The sequence below is a fragment of the Coregonus clupeaformis genome, chromosome 4 (assembly GCF_020615455.1).
Source record: "Coregonus clupeaformis isolate EN_2021a chromosome 4, ASM2061545v1, whole genome shotgun sequence".
NCBI classification, from domain to species: Eukaryota; Metazoa; Chordata; class Actinopteri; order Salmoniformes; family Salmonidae; genus Coregonus; species Coregonus clupeaformis.
Window position 1 is genome coordinate 20,966,634 of NC_059195.1, and position 22,050 is coordinate 20,988,683.

General features: G+C 46.0%; 1 protein-coding gene across 1 annotated transcript in view; it reads right to left on the minus strand.

Annotated features, from left to right (window-relative positions):
• Positions 1-293: 293 nt before the first annotated feature.
• Positions 294-22,050, minus strand: part of ano2b (anoctamin 2b) — a 220,198-nt gene continuing 198,441 nt past the window's right edge. Inside the window, exons 25-27 of the mRNA XM_045209694.1 lie at positions 15,167-15,345; positions 2,902-3,007; positions 294-1,773 (exon numbers count right to left, since the gene is read on the minus strand). Coding sequence (XP_045065629.1) covers positions 1,378-1,773; positions 2,902-3,007; positions 15,167-15,345 — 681 coding nt within the window. The 3' untranslated portion in view covers positions 294-1,377. The remainder of the gene's footprint in view (positions 1,774-2,901; positions 3,008-15,166; positions 15,346-22,050) is intronic.

Consider the following 22,050-nt stretch of genomic DNA (forward strand, 5'->3'; position numbering starts at 1 on the left):
GTACATTACCCAGTTATACACACTGGACCTCAACATGTACATTACCCAGTTATACACACTGGACCTCAACATGTACATTACCCAGTTATACACACTGGACCTCAACATGTACATTACCCAGTTATACACACTGGACCTCAATATTCTATACATTATCCAGGTATTATTATTATTAAGTTTTATTTTTTTACAGGAACAGTGCACATTTATCAACATTTCTGTAAAGGTGCCGGTTTTAGCCAGCTGGCTAATTTTCGACCGGAGTCCCTGGGAAGGTTATTAAAAACAATTCCAATAACAATACAGACAGACAATAAGCAGAGACTGAGTAACATATGACCAGTAACACTTAACACACAGGCAGACAGACAGAGCAACATATGACCAGTAACACTTAACATAGACAGACAGACAGAGACAATAACACAAAAAGCAACCAAACAAAATGACAGAAAAATAACCAACAAGGTCCACCAGACGACAGAAAGCAGCTCTACACAGCTTGGGATTGTGTTCACACACAGCTTGGGATTGTGTTCACACACAGCTTGGGATTGTGTTCACACACAGCTTGGGATTGTGTTCACACACAGCTTGGGATTGTGTTCACACACAGCTTGGGATTGTGTTCACACACAGTTTGGGATTGTGTTCACACACAGCTTGGGATTGTGTTTACACACAGCTTGGGATTGTGTTCACACACAGCTTGGGATTGTGTTCACACACAGTTTGGGATTGTGTTCACACACAGTTTGGGATTGTGTTCACACACAGCTTGGGATTGTGTTCACACACAGCTTGGGATTGTGTTCACACACAGTTTGGGATTGTGTTCACACACAGCTTGGGATTGTGTTCACACACAGCTTGGGATTGTGTTCACACACAGCTTGGGATTGTGTTCACACACAGCTTGGGATTGTGTTCACACACAGCTTGGGATTGTGTTCCCACCCCTGACTGTCCTTTAGACATGTCTTTAGGTTATTTGTGAAGGTGCGGTAGGTGGAGCAGTTCCGTGTGTCTGAAGGCAGCGTGTTTCCAGACGACTGTGTCTTTAGGTTATTTGTGAAGGTGCGGTAGGTGGAGCAGTTCCGTGTGTCTGAAGGCAGCGTGTTTCCAGACGTGGGAAGCTCTCTCAGAGAAAGCAATCTGGCTGAAGGTGCTTTTCCTTAAGGGAACTAAACAGTTACCTCTCATTATGCAGATAAACACACACACACTGGTTAAGAATATGTCGATTATCCGGCCAGAAGAACAAGTCCATTATCAGCATGTTCCATCATCACACTGCTTCAGAAAGAGAACACCAAATCTACATGGATGAGAGATCACAGAGGCGCATTCAGCCTCCATGTTGCTACCGCAGTAGTGTCAGACCGCTGTGTGTCGGGCTGCGTCGTTGCTAGGAGACATGGACATCTGTTGGCCTGCATCGTTGCTAGGAGACATGGACATCTGTCTGGTGAACTGGCTGAAACTGGCAGCCCTGCATCGCGCCCGGGACTCCCCTCCCTCTCCGCCCGGGTGCTGGCCTAGGCCCTGGGAGAGGCCTGGTGGTAGAGTACGGACGTGGGCCGTGTCGGGGTGGCCCTGGCTGGGCTGGTCCTTGGAGGAGAAGAGGCTCTGGAGGAGGTGGAACTTCTCCTTCTCCTCCCGGAGGAACACGTCCACCAACAGAGTCTTCTCTCTCTTCAGCTGCTCACTGATGTTCTTAGGTACGTCTGGGATCAACCAGGAAACCAGCAGGCTCAGGAACATCACCAGGTTCTGATGGGGGGTGGTGCACACAGGGACAAGAGAAGATAGGACTTGGTTTAACTGGTTGGTGTTGTACTGACAATCATCTGATAATGTTCCACTGTGACTAAAATACAACCACTGTATAAGCACCAGTATACATCCACAGCCATGAATACCCATACTGGAGCCACAGTGGTCCAACCACACTGGTCCAACCACACTGGTCCAACCACACTGATCATTGGTCCAACCACACTGCAACCACACTGGTCCAACCACACTGATCATTGGTCCACCCACACTGCAACCACAGTTCTCCAACCACACTGATCATTGGTCCAACCACACTGCAACCACAGTGGTCCAACCACACTGATTATTGGTCCAACCACACTGCAACCACAGTGGTCCAACCACACTGATCATTTGTCCAACCACACTGCAACCACAGTGGTCCAACCACACTGATCATTGGTCCAACCACACTGCAACCACAGTGGTCCAACCACACTGATCATTGGTCCACCCACACTGCAACCACAGTGGTCATTGGTCCACCCACACTGCAACCACAGTGGTCCAACCACACTGATCATTGGTCCACCCACACTGCAACCACAGTTGTCCAACCACATTGATCATTGGTCCACCCACACTGCAACCACAGTGGTCCAACCACACTGATCATTGGTCCACCCACTCTGCAACCACAGTGGTCCAACCACACTAATCATTGGTCCACCCACACTGCAACCACAGTGGTCCAACCATACTACAACCACAGTGGTCCAACCACACTGATCATTGGTCCACCCACACTGCAACCACAGTGGTCCAACCACACTAATCATTGGTCCACCCACACTGCAACCACAGTGGTCCAACCATACTACAACCACAGTGGTCCAACCACACTGATCATTGGTCCACCCACACTGCAACCACAGTGGTCCAACCACACTGATCATTGGTCCAACCACATTCCAAACACATAATCCAAAGAGATGTGATGATTAGTCCATTACAGATGGATGTGTCCCCCCTCTCTCTCTTATGTAAACACATATATCCAGTAAATCTCCTGACTAAAGTCCTTTTTAAATGTTGAGTTGAACTATCTGAAAGGTGTCCCTGCTATTAGTGGTTGTACTGTACCTGGAACAGGATGACGAAGGCCAGTCTGGCAGCCAGGATGGCCCAGTAGGTTTTAGAGAACTGGTATGCTTCAGCTGACCATGGTGGCTCTCTGTAGTCCTTATACCTGGGGAGGGGAGGGAGAGAGGTTACTATAGGTCTGGGGGAGGGGAGGGAGAGAGGTTACTATAGTTCTGGGGGAGGGGAGGGAGAGAGGTTACTATAGGTCTGGGGGAGGGGAGGGAGAGAGGTTATTATAGGTCTGGGGGGAGGGGAGGGAGAGAGGTTATTATAGGTCTGGGGGAGGGGAGGGAGAGAGGTTACTATAGGTCTGGGGGAGGGGAGGGAGAGAGATTACTATAGGTCTGGGGGAGGGGAGGGAGAGAGATTACTATAGGTCTGGGGGAGGGGAGGGAGAGAGGTTACTATAGGTCTGGGGGAGGGGAGGGAGAGAGGTTACTATAGGTCTGGGGGAGGGGAGGGAGAGAGGTTACTATAGGTCTGGGGGAGGGGAGGGAGAGAAATTACTATAGGTCTGGGGGAGGGGAGGGAGAGAGGTTACTAGAGGTCTGGGGGAGGGGAAGGAGAGAGGTTACTATATGTCTGGGGGAGGGGAGGGAGAGAGGTTACTATAGGTCTGGGGGAGGAGAGGGAAAGAGGTTACTATAGGTCTGGGGGAGGGGAGGGAGAGAGGTTACTATAGGTCTGGGGGAGGGGAGGGAGAGAGGTTACTATAGGTCTGGGGGAGGGAGAGAGGTTTCTATAGGTCTGGGGGAGGGAGAGAGGTTACTATAGGTCTGGGGGAGGGGAGGGAGAGAGGTTACTATAGGTCTGGGGGAGGGAGAGAGGTTACTAGAGGTCTGGGGAAGGGGCGGGAGAGAGGTTACTAGAGGTCTGGGGGAGGGGAGGGAGAGAGGTTACTAGAGGTCTGGGGGAGGGAGAGAGGTTACTATAGGTCTGGGGGAGGGGAGGGAGAGAGGTTACTATAGGTCTGGGGGGAGGGAGAGAGGTTACTATAGGTCTGGGGGGAGGGGAGGGAGAGAGGTTACTAGAGGTCTGGGGGAGGGGAGGGAGAGAGGTTACTAGAGGTCTGGGGGAGGGGAGGGAGAGAGGTTACTAGAGGTCTGGGGGAGGGGAGGGAGAGAGGTTACTATAGGTCTGGGGGAGGGGAGGGAGAGAGGTTACTAGAGGTCTGGGGAGGGGAGGGAGAGAGGTTATAGGAGGTCTGGGGGAGGGGAGGGGGAGAGGTTACTAGAGGTCTGGGGGAGGGGAGGGAGAGAGATTACTAGAGGTCTGGGGGAGGGGAGGGGAGGGAGAGAGGTTACTAGAGGTCTGGGGGAGGGGAGGGAGAGAGGTTACTAGAGGTCTGGGGGAGGGGAGGGAGAGAGGTTACTAGAGGTCTGGGGGAGATAAGGAAGAGAGGTTACTAGAGGTCTGGGGGAGGGGAGAAGAGAGGTTACTATAGGTCTGGGGGAGGGGAGGGAGAGAGGTTACTAGAGGTCTGGGGGAGGGGAGGGAGAGAGGTTACTAGAGGTCTGGGGGAGGGGAGGGAGAGAGGTTACTAGAGGTCTGGGGGAGAGAAGGGGGAGAGGTTACTAGAGGTCTAAGGGAGGGAGGGAGAGAGGTTACTAGAGGTCTGGGGGAGGGGAGGGAGAGAGGTTACTAGAGGTCTGGGGGAGGGGAGGGAGAGAGGTTACTAGAGGTCTGGGGGGAGGGGAGGGAGAGAGGTTACTAGAGGTCTGGGGGAGGGGAGGGAGAGAGGTTACTAGAGGTCTGGGGGAGGGGAGGGAGAGAGGTTACTAGAGGTCTGGGGGAGGGGAGGGAGAGAGGTTACTAGAGGTCTGGGGGAGGGGAGGGAGAGAGGTTACTAGAGGTCTGGGGGGGGGGGAGGGAGAGAGGTTACTAGAGGTCTGGGGGAGGGGAGGGAGAGAGGTTACTATAGGTCTGGGGGAGGGGAGGGAGAGAGGTTACTATAGGTCTGGGGGAGGGGAGGGAGAGAGGTTACTATAGGTCTGGGGGAGGGGAGGGAGAGAGGTTGCTAGAGGTCTGGGGGAGGGGAGGGAGAGAGGTTACTAGAGGTCTGGGGGAGGGGAGGGAGAGAGGTTACTAGAGGTCTGGGGGAGGGGAGGGAGAGAGGTTACTAGAGGTCTGGGGGAGGGGAGGGAGAGAGGTTACTATAGGTCTGGGGGAGGGGAGGGAGAGAGGTTACTGTAGGTCTGGGGGAGGGGAGGGAGAGAGGTTAGGGCAGGTAGCTTAGTGGGTAAGAGCGTTTTGCCAGTAACCGAAAGGTCGCTGGTTCTAATCCCCGAGCCGACTAGGTGAAAAATCTGTCGATGTGCCCTTGAGCAAGGCACTTAACCCTAATTGCTCCTGTAAGTCGCTCTGGATAAGAGCGTCTGCTAAATTAAAAAATAAAATTAAAAAAAAGGTTACTATAGGTCTGGGGGAGGGGAGGGAGAAAGGTTACTATAGGTCTGGGGGAGGGGAGGGAGAGAGGTTACTATAGGTCAGGGGGAGGGGAGGGAGAGAGGTTACTATAGGTCTGGGGGAGGGGAGGGAGAGAGGTTACTAGAGGTCTGGGGGAGGGGAAAGAGAGAGGTTACTATAGGTCTGGGGGAGGGGTGGGAGAGAGGTTACTATAGTGACAGATACATCTCTCTCCTGTCTTCACCAGTTACTAGATAGAACACATGACTAATGAAAAAACACTCCAGTCTGAACTTAAACAAGTAAAACAAGGTAGAAAGTGTGTAGAAATGATAATGAACCTACATTTGAAATAATTTAACGTGGGGTTGCGACTGACAACCCGGTTCAATTTGGGTCCTGAGGCAAAATTAGTTGAGAACCACTGGTCTAGGGTACAGAGTCAAAATGGAGGTGGTCAGGCTGTAGTCAAGGGGACAGAGACATAATGGAGGTGGTCAGGCTGTAGTCTAGGGGACAGAGCCATAATGGAGGTCGTCAGGCTGTAGTCTAGGGGACAGAGCCATAATGGAGATGGTCAGACTGTAGTCTAGGGGACAGAGCCATAATGGAGGTGGTCAGGCTGTAGTCTAGGGGACAGAGCCATAATGGAGGTGGTCAGGCTGTAGTCTAGGGGACAGAGCCATAATGGAGGTCGTCAGGCTGTAGTCTAGGGGACAGAGCCATAATGGAGGTGGTCAGGCTGTAGTCTAGGGGACAGAGCCATAATGGAGGTCGTCAGGCTGTAGTCTAGGGGACAGAGCCATAATGGAGGTGGTCAGGCTGTAGTCTAGGGGACAGAGCCATAATGGAGGTCATCAGACTGTAGTCTAGGGGACAGAGTCATAATGGAGGTGGTCAGACTGTAGTCTAGGGGACAGAGCCATAATGGAGGTCATCAGGCTGTAGTCTAGGGGACAGAGCCATAATGGAGGTGGTCAGACTGTAGTCTAGGGGACAGAGCCATAATGGAGGTCGTCAGGCTGTAGTCTAGGGGACAGAGTCATAATCTATCCTCTATCCAACCATGTTATTAATGATTTTCCTCAGTACACCTCTATCTTCTATCCAACCATGTTATTAATGATGCCCCTCAGTACCCCTCTATCTTCTATCCAACCATGTTATTAATGATGCCCCTCAGTACCCCTCTATCTTCTATCCAACCATGTTATTAATGATGCCCCTCAGTACCCCTCTATCTTCTATCCAACCATGTTATTAATGATGCCCCTCAGTACCCCTCTATCTTCTATACAACCATGTTATTAATGATGCCTCTCAGTACCCCTCTATACAACCATGTTATTAATGATGCCCCTCAGTACCCCTCTATCTTCTATCCAACCATGTTATTAATGATGCCCCTCAGTACCCCTCTATCTTCTATCCAACCATGTTATTAATGATGCCCCTCAGTACCCCTCTATCTTCTATCCAACCATGTTATTAATGATGCCCCTCAGTACCCCTCTATCTTCTATACAACCATGTTATTAATGATGCCCCTCAGTACCCCTCTATCTTCTATACAACCATGTTATTAATGATGCCCCTCAGTACCCCTCTATCTTCTATCCAACCATGTTATTAATGATGCCCCTCAGTACCCCTCTATCTTCTATACAACCATGTTATTAATGATGCCCCTCAGTACCCCTCTATCTTCTATCCAACCATGTTATTAATGATGCTCCTCAGTACCCCTCTATCTTCTATCCAACCATGTTATTAATGATGCTCCTCAGTACCCCTCTATCTTCTATCCAACCATGTTATTAATGATGCCCCTCAGTACCCCTCTATCTTCTATCCAACCATGTTATTAATGATGCCCCTCAGTACCCCTCTATCTTCTATCCAACCATGTTATTAATGATGCTCCTCAGTACCCCTCTATCTTCTATCCAACCATGTTATTAATGATGCCCCTCAGTACCCCTCTGTCTTCTATCCAACCATGTTATTAATGATGCCCCTCAGTACCCCTCTATCTTCTATCCAACCGTGTTATTAATGATACCCCTCAGTACCCCTCTATCCAACCATGTTATTAATGATGCCCCTCAGTACCCCTCTATCTTCTATCCAACCATGTTATTAATGATGCCCCTCAGTACCCCTCTATCTTCTATCTAACCATGTTATTAATGATGCCCCTCAGTACACCTCTATCCAACCATGTTATTAATGATGCCACTCAGTACACCTCTATCCAACCATGTTATTAATGATGCCACTCAGTACCCCTCTATCTTCTATCCAACCATGTTATTAATGATGCCCCTCAGTACACCTCTATCCAACCATGTTATTAATGATGCCACTCAGTACACCTCTATCCAACCATGTTATTAATGATGCCCCTCAGTACCCCTCTATCTTCTATCCAACCATGTTATTAATGATGCCCCTCAGTACCCCTCTATCTTCTATCCAACCATGTTATTAATGATACCCCTCAGTACCCCTCTATACAACCATGTTATTAATGATGCCCCTCAGTACCCCTCTGTCTTCTATCCAACCATGTTATTAATGATGCCCCTCAGTACCCCTCTATCTTCTATCCAACCGTGTTATTAATGATACCCCTCAGTACCCCTCTATCCAACCATGTTATTAATGATGCCCCTCAGTACCCCTCTATCTTCTATCCAACCATGTTATTAATGATGCCCCTCAGTACCCCTCTATCTTCTATCTAACCATGTTATTAATGATGCCCCTCAGTACACCTCTATCCAACCATGTTATTAATGATGCCACTCAGTACACCTCTATCCAACCATGTTATTAATGATGCCACTCAGTACCCCTCTATCTTCTATCCAACCATGTTATTAATGATGCCCCTCAGTACACCTCTATCTTCTATCCAACCATGTTATTAATGATGCCCCTCAGTACCCCTCTATCTTCTATACAACCATGTTATTAATGATGCCCCTCAGTACCCCTCTATCTTCTATACAACCATGTTATTAATGATGCCCCTCAGTACCCCTCTATCTTCTATACAACCATGTTATTAATGATGCCCCTCAGTACCCCTCTATCTTCTATCCAACCATGTTATTAATGATGCCCCTCAGTACCCCTCTATCTTCTATACAACCATGTTATTAATGATGCCCCTCAGTACACCTCTATCTTCTATCCAACCATGTTATTAATGATGCCTCTCAGTACCCCTCTATACAACCATGTTATTAATGATGCCCCTCAGTACCCCTCTATCTTCTATACAACCATGTTATTAATGATGCCCCTCAGTACACCTCTATACAACCATGTTATTAATGATGCCTCTCAGTACCCCTCTATACAACCATGTTATTAATGATGCCCCTCAGTACCCCTCTATCTTCTATACAACCATGTTATTAATGATGCCCCTCAGTACACCTCTATCTTCTATCCAACCATGTTATTAATGATGCCCCTCAGTACCCCTCTATCTTCTATACAACCATGTTATTAATGATGCCTCTCAGTACCCCTCTATACAACCATGTTATTAATGATGCCACTCAGTACCCCTCTATCTTCTATCCAACCATGTTATTAATGATGCCCCTCAGTACCCCTCTATCTTCTATACAACCATGTTATTAATGATGCCCCTCAGTACCCCTCTATCTTCTATCCAACCATGTTATTAATGATGCTCCTCAGTACCCCTCTATCTTCTATCCAACCATGTTATTAATGATGTCCCTCAGTACCCCTCTATCTTCTATCCAACCATGTTATTAATGATGCCCCTCAGTACCCCTCTATCTTCTATACAACCATGTTATTAATGATGCTCCTCAGTACCCCTCTATCTTCTATACAACCATGTTATTAATGATGCCCCTCAGTACCCCTCTATCTTCTATCCAACCATGTTATTAATGACGCCCCTCAGTACACCTCTATCTTCTATACAACCATGTTATTAATGATGCCCCTCAGTACACCTCTATCTTCTATCCAACCATGTTATTAATGATGCCCCTCAGTACCCCTCTATCTTCTATACAACCATGTTATTAATGATGCTCCTCAGTACCCCTCTATCTTCTATACAACCATGTTATTAATGACGCCCCTCAGTACCCCTCTATCTTCTATCCAACCATGTTATTAATGATGCCACTCAGTACACCTCTATCCAACCATGTTATTAATGATGCCCCTCAGTACCCCTCTATCCAACCATGTTATTAATGACGCCCCTCAGTACCCCTCTATCTTCTATCCAACCATGTTATTAATGATGCTCCTCAGTACCCCTCTATCTTCTATCCAACCATGGCTAGAGAACCATGGGTAGAGGCAGGGCACAGAGACTAATTCAGACAATAGAACTTTCCCATAAAGCCCAATAACAGTCAGTTGAATGTTTCTACTAGAAACTGTCACGGTTTCGGCCGAGGCTGCTCCTCCTCCTTGTTCGGGCAGGTTTCGGCGGTCGTCGTCCCCGGAGTATTAGCTATCACCGTTTGATGTTTTCGATGTCTGTTTGGTTTTGTCTGATTGTGTACACCTGTTTCCTGTTTGGTTAATTATGTCTCCTATAAGTTTCTCGTTTGGTTAGTCTTGTGTTGTGTGTTATTGTCCGCCTGTCAATAGGAGCTGCGTGTTTTCGCTCTGTTTGTTTGTTTGGTGTTTTTACGCACAGTTTGCGTAATCGCTCGCCTCTGTTTGTTTTCGAGGCCGTGTATTGTATTTTGTCACATTTGACTAGTAAAGTCTGTTGGACGAAGCCTCTGTGTCCTGCGCCTGACTCCTACACCACATCCACATCAGTTCGTTTGACAGAAACTGGGTTTCTACTATGAAACAACTAAAGTCCCTGGAGATACCGTGATACTACGGCTGGTCAGACAGACGGATCAAAAACAGACTAACTATTTTTGTCAATTTCTTTCAGAATGGACATCAAAGCCGAGTTGAATTTCCTCCAAAATGTTTGATTGACTGTATTGAATTAGGAAAACATCACAGAGACAGACTGGTCCTGGTGTATGGCCATATACAGGCATGGAGCAGGAATGTGTGAGACTGGCTCCGATTCACCCACCCTCCCTGCACTTTATCTGCCCTCAGGGACGTGCCTCTCCCTGGGAACCCCCCCCCCCACACACAAATCTGATTCCCTGAAAAAGACATCACCTCAATGATCCTCTGGCTGTCTCCATGTTTGGTTATCACAATGCTGACCACGTTAAATATAGAGCAGACACATTCATACTGACCACGTTAAAATATAGAGCAGACACACATTGATTCAATAATGCAGTGATCTCCAAAAGTATTGGGACAGTGACACGTTATTTTGGCTCTGTACTCCAGCGCTTTGGATTTTAAATGAGGTTAAAGTATAGATAGCTTTAATTTGTGGGTATGTTCATCCATATCGGGTGAATCATTTAGAAATTACAGCACTTTTTGTACATAGTCCCCCCCCACCCCCCATTTTAGAGGTTAGAACTATTATTGTAATGGTGAGAGGTTAGCATGTCTTGGGGGTATGATATAAAATGCTAACCTCCCCTGTTATTGTAATGGTGAGAGGTTAGCATGTCTTGGGGGTATGATATAAAATGCTAACCTCCCCTGTTATTGTAATGGTGAGAGGTTAGCATGTCTTGGGGGTATGATATAAAATGCTAACCTCCCCTGTTATTGTAATGGTGAGAGGTTAGCATGTCTTGGGGGTATGATATAAAATGCTAACCTCTCCTGTTATTGTAATGGTGAGAGGTTAGCATGTCTTGGGGCTATGATATAAAATGCTAACCTCTCCTGTTATTGTAATGGTGAGAGGTTCATTCATTCATTCAGGATCATCCGTAACCATGGCAGCATCCACATGAATGTAGAAGTGTTCAGAAACATATTCTATTCTTGTTTACAATAAAAGTGACTCTAAAATGACATAATACATTATTTACCGTTCATTTCTATTGGACACAAAATAATCTGAAACACAACCAAAACAAACAGCAAATGCATCCAACAAGTTTGTAGAGTCACAAGCTTGATTTAAACATTGCATTCTAGGAATATGGGACCAAATACTAAACTTATGACTACTTTAACACACATAGGTGAATTTGTCAAAATACTTTTGGTCTATAATTTCTAAACGGTTCACCCCATGTGGATGGAAAATACCTTCAAATTAAAGCTGACAGTCCGCACTTTAACCTCACAGTCATTGTATCATTTCAAATCCAAAGTGCTGGAGTACAGAGCCAAAACAACAAAAAATATGACACTGTCTCAATACTTTTGGAAGTCAGTGTATTTCCTCTAGATGGGTGCGTGACAGTCCAAGAGGAAGTTGGACTGATTTCCACTAGTATCTCTGGGGAACGGAGCTCCCCTCCCCTCCCCTCCCCTCCCTCCCTCCCTCCCTCCCACCCACCTCCACTAGTATCTCTGGGGAACGGAGCTCCAATCTGCAAAGAAACAAGGGTCAGCCCATTCCCACCCCTCCCCTCCCCACCCCTCCCTCCCTCCCCTCCCCTCCCTCCCACCCTCCCCTCCCTCCCTCACACAGCCAATTACCAAGTTAGCCACTATGCCAGAAAACGTGGTCAACCCCTGATAACATTCCCCCGCTGATAAAGCCCCCGGTTTCTCTAGTTCCCCAGCCCAGTATGTTTTAGTAGAACCACAGTATGTGGTCCTGTGTTCCCCAGCCCAGTATGTGGTCCTGTGTTCCCCAGCCCAGTGTGTTTTAGTAGAACCACAGTATGTGGTCCTGTGTTCCCCAGCCCAGTATGTGGTCCTGTGTTCCCCAGCCCAGTATGTGGTCCTGTGTTCCCCAGCCCAGTATGTGGTCCTGTGTTCCCCAGCCCAGTATGTTTTAGTAGAACCACAGTATGTGGTCCTGTGTGGCTCAGTTGGTAGAGCATGTTGCTTGCAATGCCAGGGCTGAGGGTTTGATTCCCGCTGGGGCCACCCATACCAAAATGCATGTATGCTTTTAAGTCACTGTGGATAAAAGCGTCTGTTAAATGGCATATATTATATACACTGAGTGGACAAAACATTATGAACACCTGCTCTTTCCCTGACAGACTGACCAGGTGAATCCAGGTGAAAGATATGATCCCTTATTGATGTCACCTGTTAAATCCACTTCAATCAGTGTAGATGAAGGGGAGGAGACAGGTTAAAGAAGGACTTTTAAGCCTTGCGACAATTGAGACATGGATTGTGTATGTGTTCCATTCAGAGGGTGAATGGGCAAGACAAAATATTTAAGTGCCTTTGAACGGGGTATGGTAGTAGGTGCCAGGCGAACCGGTTTGAGTCAAGAACTGCAACGCTGCTGGGTTTTTCACACTCAACAGTTTCCCGTGTCTATCAAGAATGGTCCACCACCCAAAGGACATCCAGCCAACTTGACACAACTGTGGGAAGCGTTGGAGTCAACATGGGCCAGCATCCCTGTGGAACGCTTTCGACACCTTGTAGAGTCCATGCCCTGACAAATTGAGGCTGTTCTGAGGGCATAAGGGGGGGGGGTATGGGGTGCAACTGAATATTAGGAAGGTGTTCTTTAGGTTTTACCCACTTAGTGTATCATTATGACCACACTTTGACCACTGCTCCTCTTCCATTAAAGATTTAAAGACCAGGGGAGGACAATATGGCATCTCTCCCTCCATCCGTCCCATCCGGCCCAACCCCCAGGAAGCGAATGATCTGACCTTACTGAACAGTCTCTTTCTTTAATAAAACCTTTTCATGACACAAACGCTGTGTTTTCTGGGAATCGTTCATCAGTCATGCTCTAACACTGGAGGGACATTCCTATAGTCTTAAATGTGACGTGATAGTGTGTTTTAAAAACAGACAGAGACGGCATTCTGTCTCTACAGTGCTGTTATGTAACAGAATCCCAGCAGTCCTGCAAGGTTAGAACTGCAGGGTCTAGATGTTTGAGGTTAGAGAGACCTGCAGTGGGCCAGTCAGGCAGACAGTAACACCCTCTGTGTTGGGTTAGGAGATGGATTTAAACACCAACAGGGCTGCAGGGTTCTGCCTCCACAGTTACGTAACAGAGTTCCCAACAGACCTGCAGGGTTAGGGTTATGCCATTTAGTAAATTATTTAAAGCCAGAGAGATGGAACATGGCTGTAGGATTATTAGAGTTAGACAGACACTCTCTGTGTTAACTGGACCAACAACACTGATGATTAGAGAGAGAGGTAGCAGGAGAGAGAGATAGCAGGAGAGAGAGGTAGCAGGAGAGAGAGGTAGCAGGAGAGAGAGGTAGCAGGAGAGAGAGGTAGCAGGAGAGAGAGGTAGCAGGAGAGAGAGGGTAGCAGGAGAGAGAGGTAGCAGGAGAGAGAGATAGCAGGAGAGAGAGGTAGCAGGAGAGAGAGATAGCAGGAGAGAGAGGTAGCAGGAGAGAGAGGTAGCAGGAGAGAGAGGTAGCAGGAGAGAGAGGTAGCAGGAGAGAGAGGTAGCAGGAGAGAGAGGTAGCAGGAGAGAGAGGTAGCAGGAGAGAGAGGTAGCAGGAGAGAGAGGTAGCAGGAGAGAGAGGTAGCTGACTGATGGGAGCACCATGGAGGCAGCATGGGAGCACCATGGAGGCAGCATGGGAGCACCATGGAGGCAGCATGGGAGCACCATGGAGGCAGCATGGGAGCACCATGGATCCTCAAGCACCAGTCTCTAATGTCAGTCCAACCTGTTACGTTCCCGCAGCAAGAACACCAAAAACCGTCGCTCAAACAGAAGGGGACAAACAAACAAAGAGTGACTGACAACAACCAAAACGAAACAGTTGGGATTTTAGGAGGGGTTCTGAAAGTCACTCATGGGGGGGTCCACTGGAGGTTGACTAGCAACAACAACTGGGCCCTAAAAGACACCCACCATGAGACCCACTGAATCTGCCCAAGAAGAGGCCAACAAAATGAAAACCAAACTTAGAAACAGGAAGCAAACCAAAAAGTAGAGCAAAACAGAAACAGGGAAGATCAGATAAAGGATTTTTTTTCTCTCAAGACAACTGGAGCACTGGGCCAGCCACTCTTAAATATCACCTGGGCCAGCCACTCTTAAATATCACCTGGGCCAGCCACTCTTAAATATCACCTGGGCCAGACACTCTTAAATATCACCTGGGCCAGACACTCTTAAATATCACCTGGGCCAGACACTCTTAAATATCACCGGGGCCAGACACTCTTAAATATCACCTGGGCCAGCCACTCTTAAATATCACCTGGGCCAGCCACTCTTAAATATCACCGGGGCCAGCCACTCTTAAATATCACCGGGGCCAGCCACTCTTAAATATCACCTGGGCCAGCCACTCTTAAATATCACCTGGGCCAGCCACTCTTAAATATCACCTGGGCCAGCCACTCTTAAATATCACCTGGGCCAGACACTCTTAAATATCACCTGGGCCAGACACTCTTAAATATCACCTGGGCCAGACACTCTTAAATATCACCTGGGCCAGCCACTCTTAAATATCACCTGGGCCAGACACACTTAAATATCACAGGTAAAACACCTTCTGACTAACGAGATGACAAGCCAGCACAGGTGTAACACATACTGACTAACGAGGTGACACCAATCGGTGCGCCCGCCGTACTAACGTCCAACCTGAAAAATCTAAATGGAAAAACAAAAGCCTGTAAGAATCTTCTGACTACCAGCACTCCACAGCATGGAGGCTTCAATGAGAGGAGAGACACAATGTGGTGTGGTGCTAACCTGCAGACGGTGATCTCAGCGAGGAGGTGCTAACCTGCAGACGGTGATCTCAGCGAGGAGTGAGGAGGTACTAACCTGCAGACGGTGATCTCAGCGAGGAGTGAGGAGGTGGGGGCTTTGCCAGGTCTGAAGTTGGACACGTTGAAGTGAGAGAGGGTGTGGTCTATGAAGCCGTGCATGGTGCCCGTCTGACTGTACATGTACTGGTACACCAGCCTGGGAATGAAGTCCGACGTAAACGAGATCACAAACGCCTGACAGGGAGAGAGAGCACATTAAAGTGAGACTGTGAGATTGACATTTATTAAAAGGGAGACTGTGAGATTGACATGTATTAAAGGGAGACTGTGAGAATGACATGTATTAAAGGGAGACTGAGATTTACATTTATTAAAGGGAGACTGTGAGAATGACATTTATTAAGTGTCACATGATCTCAGTATATATACACCTGTTCTGAAACACCCCAGAGTCTGCAACACCACTAAGCAAGCGGCACCATGAAGACCAAGGAGCTCTCCAAACAGGTCAGGGACAAAGTTGTGGAGAAGTACAGATCAGGGTTGGGTTATAAACTCTTGGCAGGTTTGTTGTGGTGCCAAATTCTTTCAATTTTTTTATAATGGATTTAATGGTGCTCCGTGGGATGTTCAAAGTTTCTGATATTATTTTATAACCTGATCTGTACTTCTCCACAACTTTGTCCCTGACCTGTTTGGAGAGCTCATTGGTCTTCCTGGTGCTGCTTGCTTGGTGGAGGTAATTGGTTGCACCAGATCTTATTTAGGGGATTCATAGCAAAGGGGGTGAATACATATGCACGCACCATTTTTCCGTTATTTTTTTATTCGAATTTTTTGAAACAAGTAATTTTTTTCATTTCACTTCACCAATTTGGACTATTTTGTGTATGTCCATTACATGAAATCCAAATAAAAATCCATTTAAATTACAGGTTGTAATGCAACAAAATAGGAAAAATGATGAATCCTTTTGCAAGGCACTGTATGTGTGTGGAGGTGGTTCCCAGGGAGAAGCTGGTCCCTGAAGGCAGATCGTGCCCTACGGTCTCTCTCTGACATGATAATATAAATCTGCTCTATATTAAAGTCAACTGCCAGGGCTTACAGCCCGTGACATCACACACACACTGTTGTTTTAAGGTTTACAGCAGCAAAACGATTCACATGAAACATAAAGCCACCATTATTATTCTGACTGAATATCACTCGTCTCCATTACTACACATTATCTCATCACATCAAACAGAGAGACATTACAGAGGACATTATCTCATCACATCAAACAGAGAGACATATTACAGAGGACATTATCTAGAGTAGAACTAAACAGTTTGGGGGATTATCTGATTGATCCATTTACATCATTCAGTCTAGCTGGATCAGGAGTTAGGCTCCCGAGAGGCGCAGCGGTCTAAGGCACTGCATCTCAGTGCTTGAGGCGTCACTACAGACCGAGTGGCGCAGCGGTCTAAGGCACTACATCTCAGTGCTTGAGGCGTCACTACAGACCGAGTGGCGCAGCGGTCTAAGGCACTGCATCTCAGTGCTTGAGGCGTCACTACAGACCGAGTGGCGCAGCGGTCTAAGGCACTGCATCTCAATGCTTGAGGCGTCACTACAGACCGAGTGGTGCAGCGGTCTAAGGCACTGCATCTCAGTGCTTGAGGCGTCACTACAGACCGAGTGGCGCAGCGGTCTAAGGCACTGCATCTCAGTGCTTGAGGCGTCACTACAGACCGAGTGGCGCAGCGGTCTAAGGCTCTGCATCTCAGGGCTTGAGGCGTCACTACAGACCCCCTGGTTCGATTACAGGCTGTATCACAACCGGCCGTGATTGGGAGTCCCATAGGGCGGCGCACAATTGGTGTTTGGCCAGTGTGGGCCGCCATTGTAAATAAGAATGTGTTCTTAACTGACTTGCCAAGTTAAATAAAGGTTCAATAAATAAAATAAATGAGCAACACCCTAAAAGGCTCTGAAAAGCTGCCGATTATCTCCGGCCCCGTGCCGTCGCTGGTCTTTAAGCCAGATGTGAGGTGCTAAGAACCTTCTGCAGCCACATCATCTTTTGCTTCCAAAAAGTGTTGAAATTCTCAATAAAAGTTATGCCAACAGATTGGCAGTAGTCAGGCTGCAGAAGTTTCACCAGGCTTCATATCTGGCTTAAAGACTCCTGCCACTCTGTTGGCAGAACCTTTGAGAATAGACACTTTTGGAAGCAAAAGATGCTCTACAGAGACGGACTCCGCCCCAAACCATCAAGGAGCCTGGACCCTCTCTTCACATTTCAAGGCCTAAATTATGATTGTGAAATGCAGGCTTCAGACAATCTAAAAGACCTGTAATGATCTAAACCCAACCCAGCGGGTGACTAAGCCGACACGGCCCAACCCTTCAGATCCTTCAAAGTCAACTAGAGAAATATGTATTAGATATTAGTGACCACCGCCCAGTTGTTTGTGTTAGAGACGTGATAATACAAAAATCTAAGCCTCGTTTCGTCACAAAGAGGAACTTAAAAAACTTCAGTGAACAGGCTTTTTTACATTATCTTTATTTTAGTGACCTTGATTGTATCTCAGCTATCCCTGAACCTGATTTAGCTTTCAGCCTTTTTGCAGATGTCTTCAATACTATTGTGGATAATCATGCTCCCTTCAAAAAGCTAAGGGTTAATGGTAGGTTGAATGTCTGGTACACTCCGGAATTATCATAAGTCATTCATAAGAGATGATGCTTGGGTCAAGGCCAGGAACACAGGCTTAGGCATGGACTGGCAAGCTTTTTAAGCAACTGAGTAATCATTGTGTAAGACAAATCAGAAAGGTTAAATCTGATTATTATGTAACCGCTCCTTGGGATTGTAATGGGAACCGGGCAAAATTCTGGAAAACTGTCAAATCCCTGAAGGGTTCTTTCTCCTCTCTGCCACAACAAATTAATTCAGACACAGGCCTCATTACAAAAAAAAGACACCATCATTCATGCATTTAATCACCATTTTATTTCAGCGGGCTCTCTCTTTGAAATAACTTCTAAGCCTGTTCACAATGATATTGGGCTGGATGCTGAAAACTTGCTGAATGATCAGAGAAATGATAGTCAAAGCTTTTCTTTTAGGCCGTTTACAGAAAAATAAGTCCTGGATGCTTTGATAGCAGTAGACAAGAAATCCACAGGGGTCGACCAATAGGATTCCGGTCTGCTTAGGTGTGCAGCACCCATCATTGTTGGCTCAACAGCACCACCACCACCACCATGCTTGACCTTTGGTATGATGTTCTTACTGTGGAATGCAGAGTTTGGTTATCGCCAGGCATTACTGGAACCATGTTGTCCAAAAAGTTATACTTTTGAATCATCTGTCCATAGAACATTCTTCCAAGAGTCTTGATGATCATCCAAGTGCTTTTTGGCAAACTTGAGTCAACCTTTTGGATGAGATGGGTCCCATTATGCCTGGCCAAAACCAAACACTGCATTCCACAGTAAGAACATCATACCAAAGGTCAAGCATGGTGGTGGTGGTGGTGTGATGGTTTGGGGATGCTTTGCTGCCTCAGGACCTGGACGACTTGCCTTAATAGAAGGAACCATGAATTCTGCTCTGTATCAGAGAATTCTACAGGAGAATGTCAGACCATCCATCTGTGAGCTGAAGCTGAAGCACAGCTGGGTCATGCAGCAAGACAATGATCCAAAACACACAATCAAGTCTACATGAAAATGGCTAAGAAGCAACAAATTGGAAGTTTTGGAATGGCCTAGTCAAAGTCCAGACCTAATCCCAATTGAGATGTTGTGGCAGGACTTGAAACGAGCAGTTCATGCTTGAAAACCCACACGTCACTGAGTTAAAGCAGTTCTGCATGGAAGAGTGGGCCAAAATTCCTCCACAGCGAAGTGAGAGACTGATCAACAACTACAGGAAGCATTTGGTTGGAGTCATTGCAGCTAAAGGTGGCACAACCAGTTATTGAGTGTAAGGGGGCAATTACTTTTTCACACAGGGGAATTGGGTGTTGCATAACTTTGTTTATGAAATAAATGAAATAAATATGTAATTGTTGTGTTATTTGTTCACTTATGTTCCCTTTATCTAATATTAGGTTTTGGTTGAAGATCTGATAACATTCAGTATCACAAATATGCAAAAGTAGAAAGGGGGCAAATACTTTTTCACAGCACTGTATATAAATGCTATTGGTCAATCTGTTCAAACATGTAAATGTAATCTATATTTAGATGATACTACTATGAATTTGAATTGCCCCGACTGCTGACCTGGCTGCGAAAAGGCTACAGTCCCATTTTGCAGTTGTGTAGGAAGCCCTTACTGATTTAAAACTGGTACTTAAAAGGATCTGACCCTTTTTTTCAATTTTCGCCTAAAATTGCATACCCAAATCTAACTGCCTGTAGCTCAGGACCTGAAGCAAGGATATGTATATTCTTGACATCATTTGAAAGGAAACACTTTGAAGTTTGTGGAAATGTCAGAGAATATAACATTTTAGATCTGGTAAAAGTTAAACAAAAAACATGCTTTTTCAATTATTTATTTTTTGAATCATCTTTCAAATGCAAGAGAACGGCCAGACAGTGATGTAGGATTCTAGGTGTACTTTAGATGTTGTCCACAAGATGGCAGCAGTGTGTGTGCAAAGTTTCAGACTGATCCAGTGAAGAATTACATCACTACACAGTATTTTGTATTGAGTATGCCAGGAGTTTTCCCAAATGTGGCGAATTGGTAAATGTATACATTTTCATGTACATAACTATAGAGAACATACAAAGATGCTGTGGTAATAAAAAAAAAAGAACGTTTACACACTCCCAGGAATGTCATACATGATGGATCATTAGCTTCCCTACAGAAAATACACTAACCTTCACACATCTAGATGGCGGGGTGGGGGCGGAGCCAGAGACAGTAGTGGGGTCAAACTGTAGAACCCAGTTCCTACATTTGAATATGAAATGTTTTTTTTTTCAAACAAAGCTATGCTACATTGTATCTCTGGGACCCTCAGGATGACAAATCAGAGCAAGATTACTGAATGTAAGTACATTATTTACCTTCAGAGGTGAATGTTCCAAACCAGTTGCCGTGACAACAGTGTTTAGTTGTTGTGCACTATCCTCAAACAATAGCATGGTATTTTTTTGCTGTAATAGCTACTGTAAATTGGACAATGCAGTTACAGTGACAAGAATTTAAGCTTTCTGCCAATGTAAGATATGTCTATGTCCCGGAAAGTTTGCTGTTGTTTAACAACGCCATTCATATCGCATATTGAGCAGCAACTGTCCCGGTATAGGGACACCGATCCCGTAGAGGTTAATACAGGCTAAACTAAATACATGTTTTCAAGTTCTCTCAGATGGATTACATCTTTACACATCGGATGGTTCTATAATCTAACGAGTCCCAGCATACAAATACCTTGGTATCTGGGTTGACAATGATTTATCATCTTTTTAAAAACATACAACTGAGCTTGTTAAGAAACAAACATTTTATTTTTTATTTTTACAGAAACAGATCTTGTCTCCCTCTAGTCAGCAGGAAGCAGATTGTGCAGTCAACCTTTCTACCTGTTGTTGATTGTGGTGATACTATTTATCAACCTTTCTACCTGTTGGTGATTATGGTGATACTATTTATCAACCTTTCTACCTGTTGTTGATTATGGTGATACTATTTATCAACCTTTCTACCTGTTGGTGATTATGGTGATACTATTTATCAACCTTTCTACCTGTTGGTGATTATGGTGATACTATTTATCAACCTTTCTACCTGTTGGTGATTATGGTGATACTATTTATCAACCTTTCTACCTGTTGTTATGGTGATACTATTTATCAACCTTTCTACCTGTTGTTATGGTGATACTATTTATCAACCTTTCTACCTGTTGGTGATTATGGTGATACTATTTATCAACCTTTCTACCTGTTGTTGATTATGGTGATACTATTTATCAGCCTTTCTACCTGTTGGTGATTATGGTGATACTATTTATCAACCTTTCTACCTGTTGTTGATTATGGTGATACTATTTATCAACCTTTCTACCTGTTGGTGATTATGGTGATACTATTTATTTATCAAAGTGCAGCTGCCTCTCCTCTTAAAGCCTTAGATGTCGTTTATCACAGCGCCTTTCGTTTTATCACAGGAGACAGTTGTATTAATCATCACCGTGTTCTTTACCAAAAGGTTGTCTGGACCTCTTTAAAGTCACGTAGATCACATCATTATGCTCTTTTTGTTTACAAAGCCCTGCTCTCCAAACCTCTGACTTACCGAACATCACTTATGATTCAAAATGACAAGTTATCAAGCCTGTTCACAGGGTTGGTTAACTCTGGAGACTCCTTTAGTGTTCCCACGGTTGGTTAACTCTGGAGACTCCTTTAGTGTTCCCAGGGTTGAGTAACTCTGGAGACTCTTTTAGTGTTCCCACGGTTGGTTAACTCTGGAGACTCCTTTAGTGTTCACAGGGTTGGTTAACTCTGGAGACTCCTTTAGTGTTCCCAGGGTTGGTTAACTCTGGAGACTCCTTTAGTGTTCCCAGGGTTGGTTAACTCTGGAGACTCCTTTAGTGTTCACAGGGTTGGTAAACTCTGGAGACTCCTTTAGTGTTCCCAGGGTTGGTTAACTCTGGAGACTCCTTTAGTGTTCCCAGGGTTGGTAAACTCTGGAGACTCCTTTAGTGTTCACAGGGTTGGTTAACTCTGGAGATTCCTTTAGTGTTCCCAGGGTTGGTTAACTCTGGAGACTCCTTTAGTGTTCACAGGGTTGGTTAACTCTGGAGACTCCTTTAGTGTTCCCAGGGTTGGTTAACTCTGGAGACTCCTTTAGTGTTCCCAGGGTTGGTTAACTCTGGAGACTCCTTTAGTGTTCCCAGGGTTGGTTAACTCTGG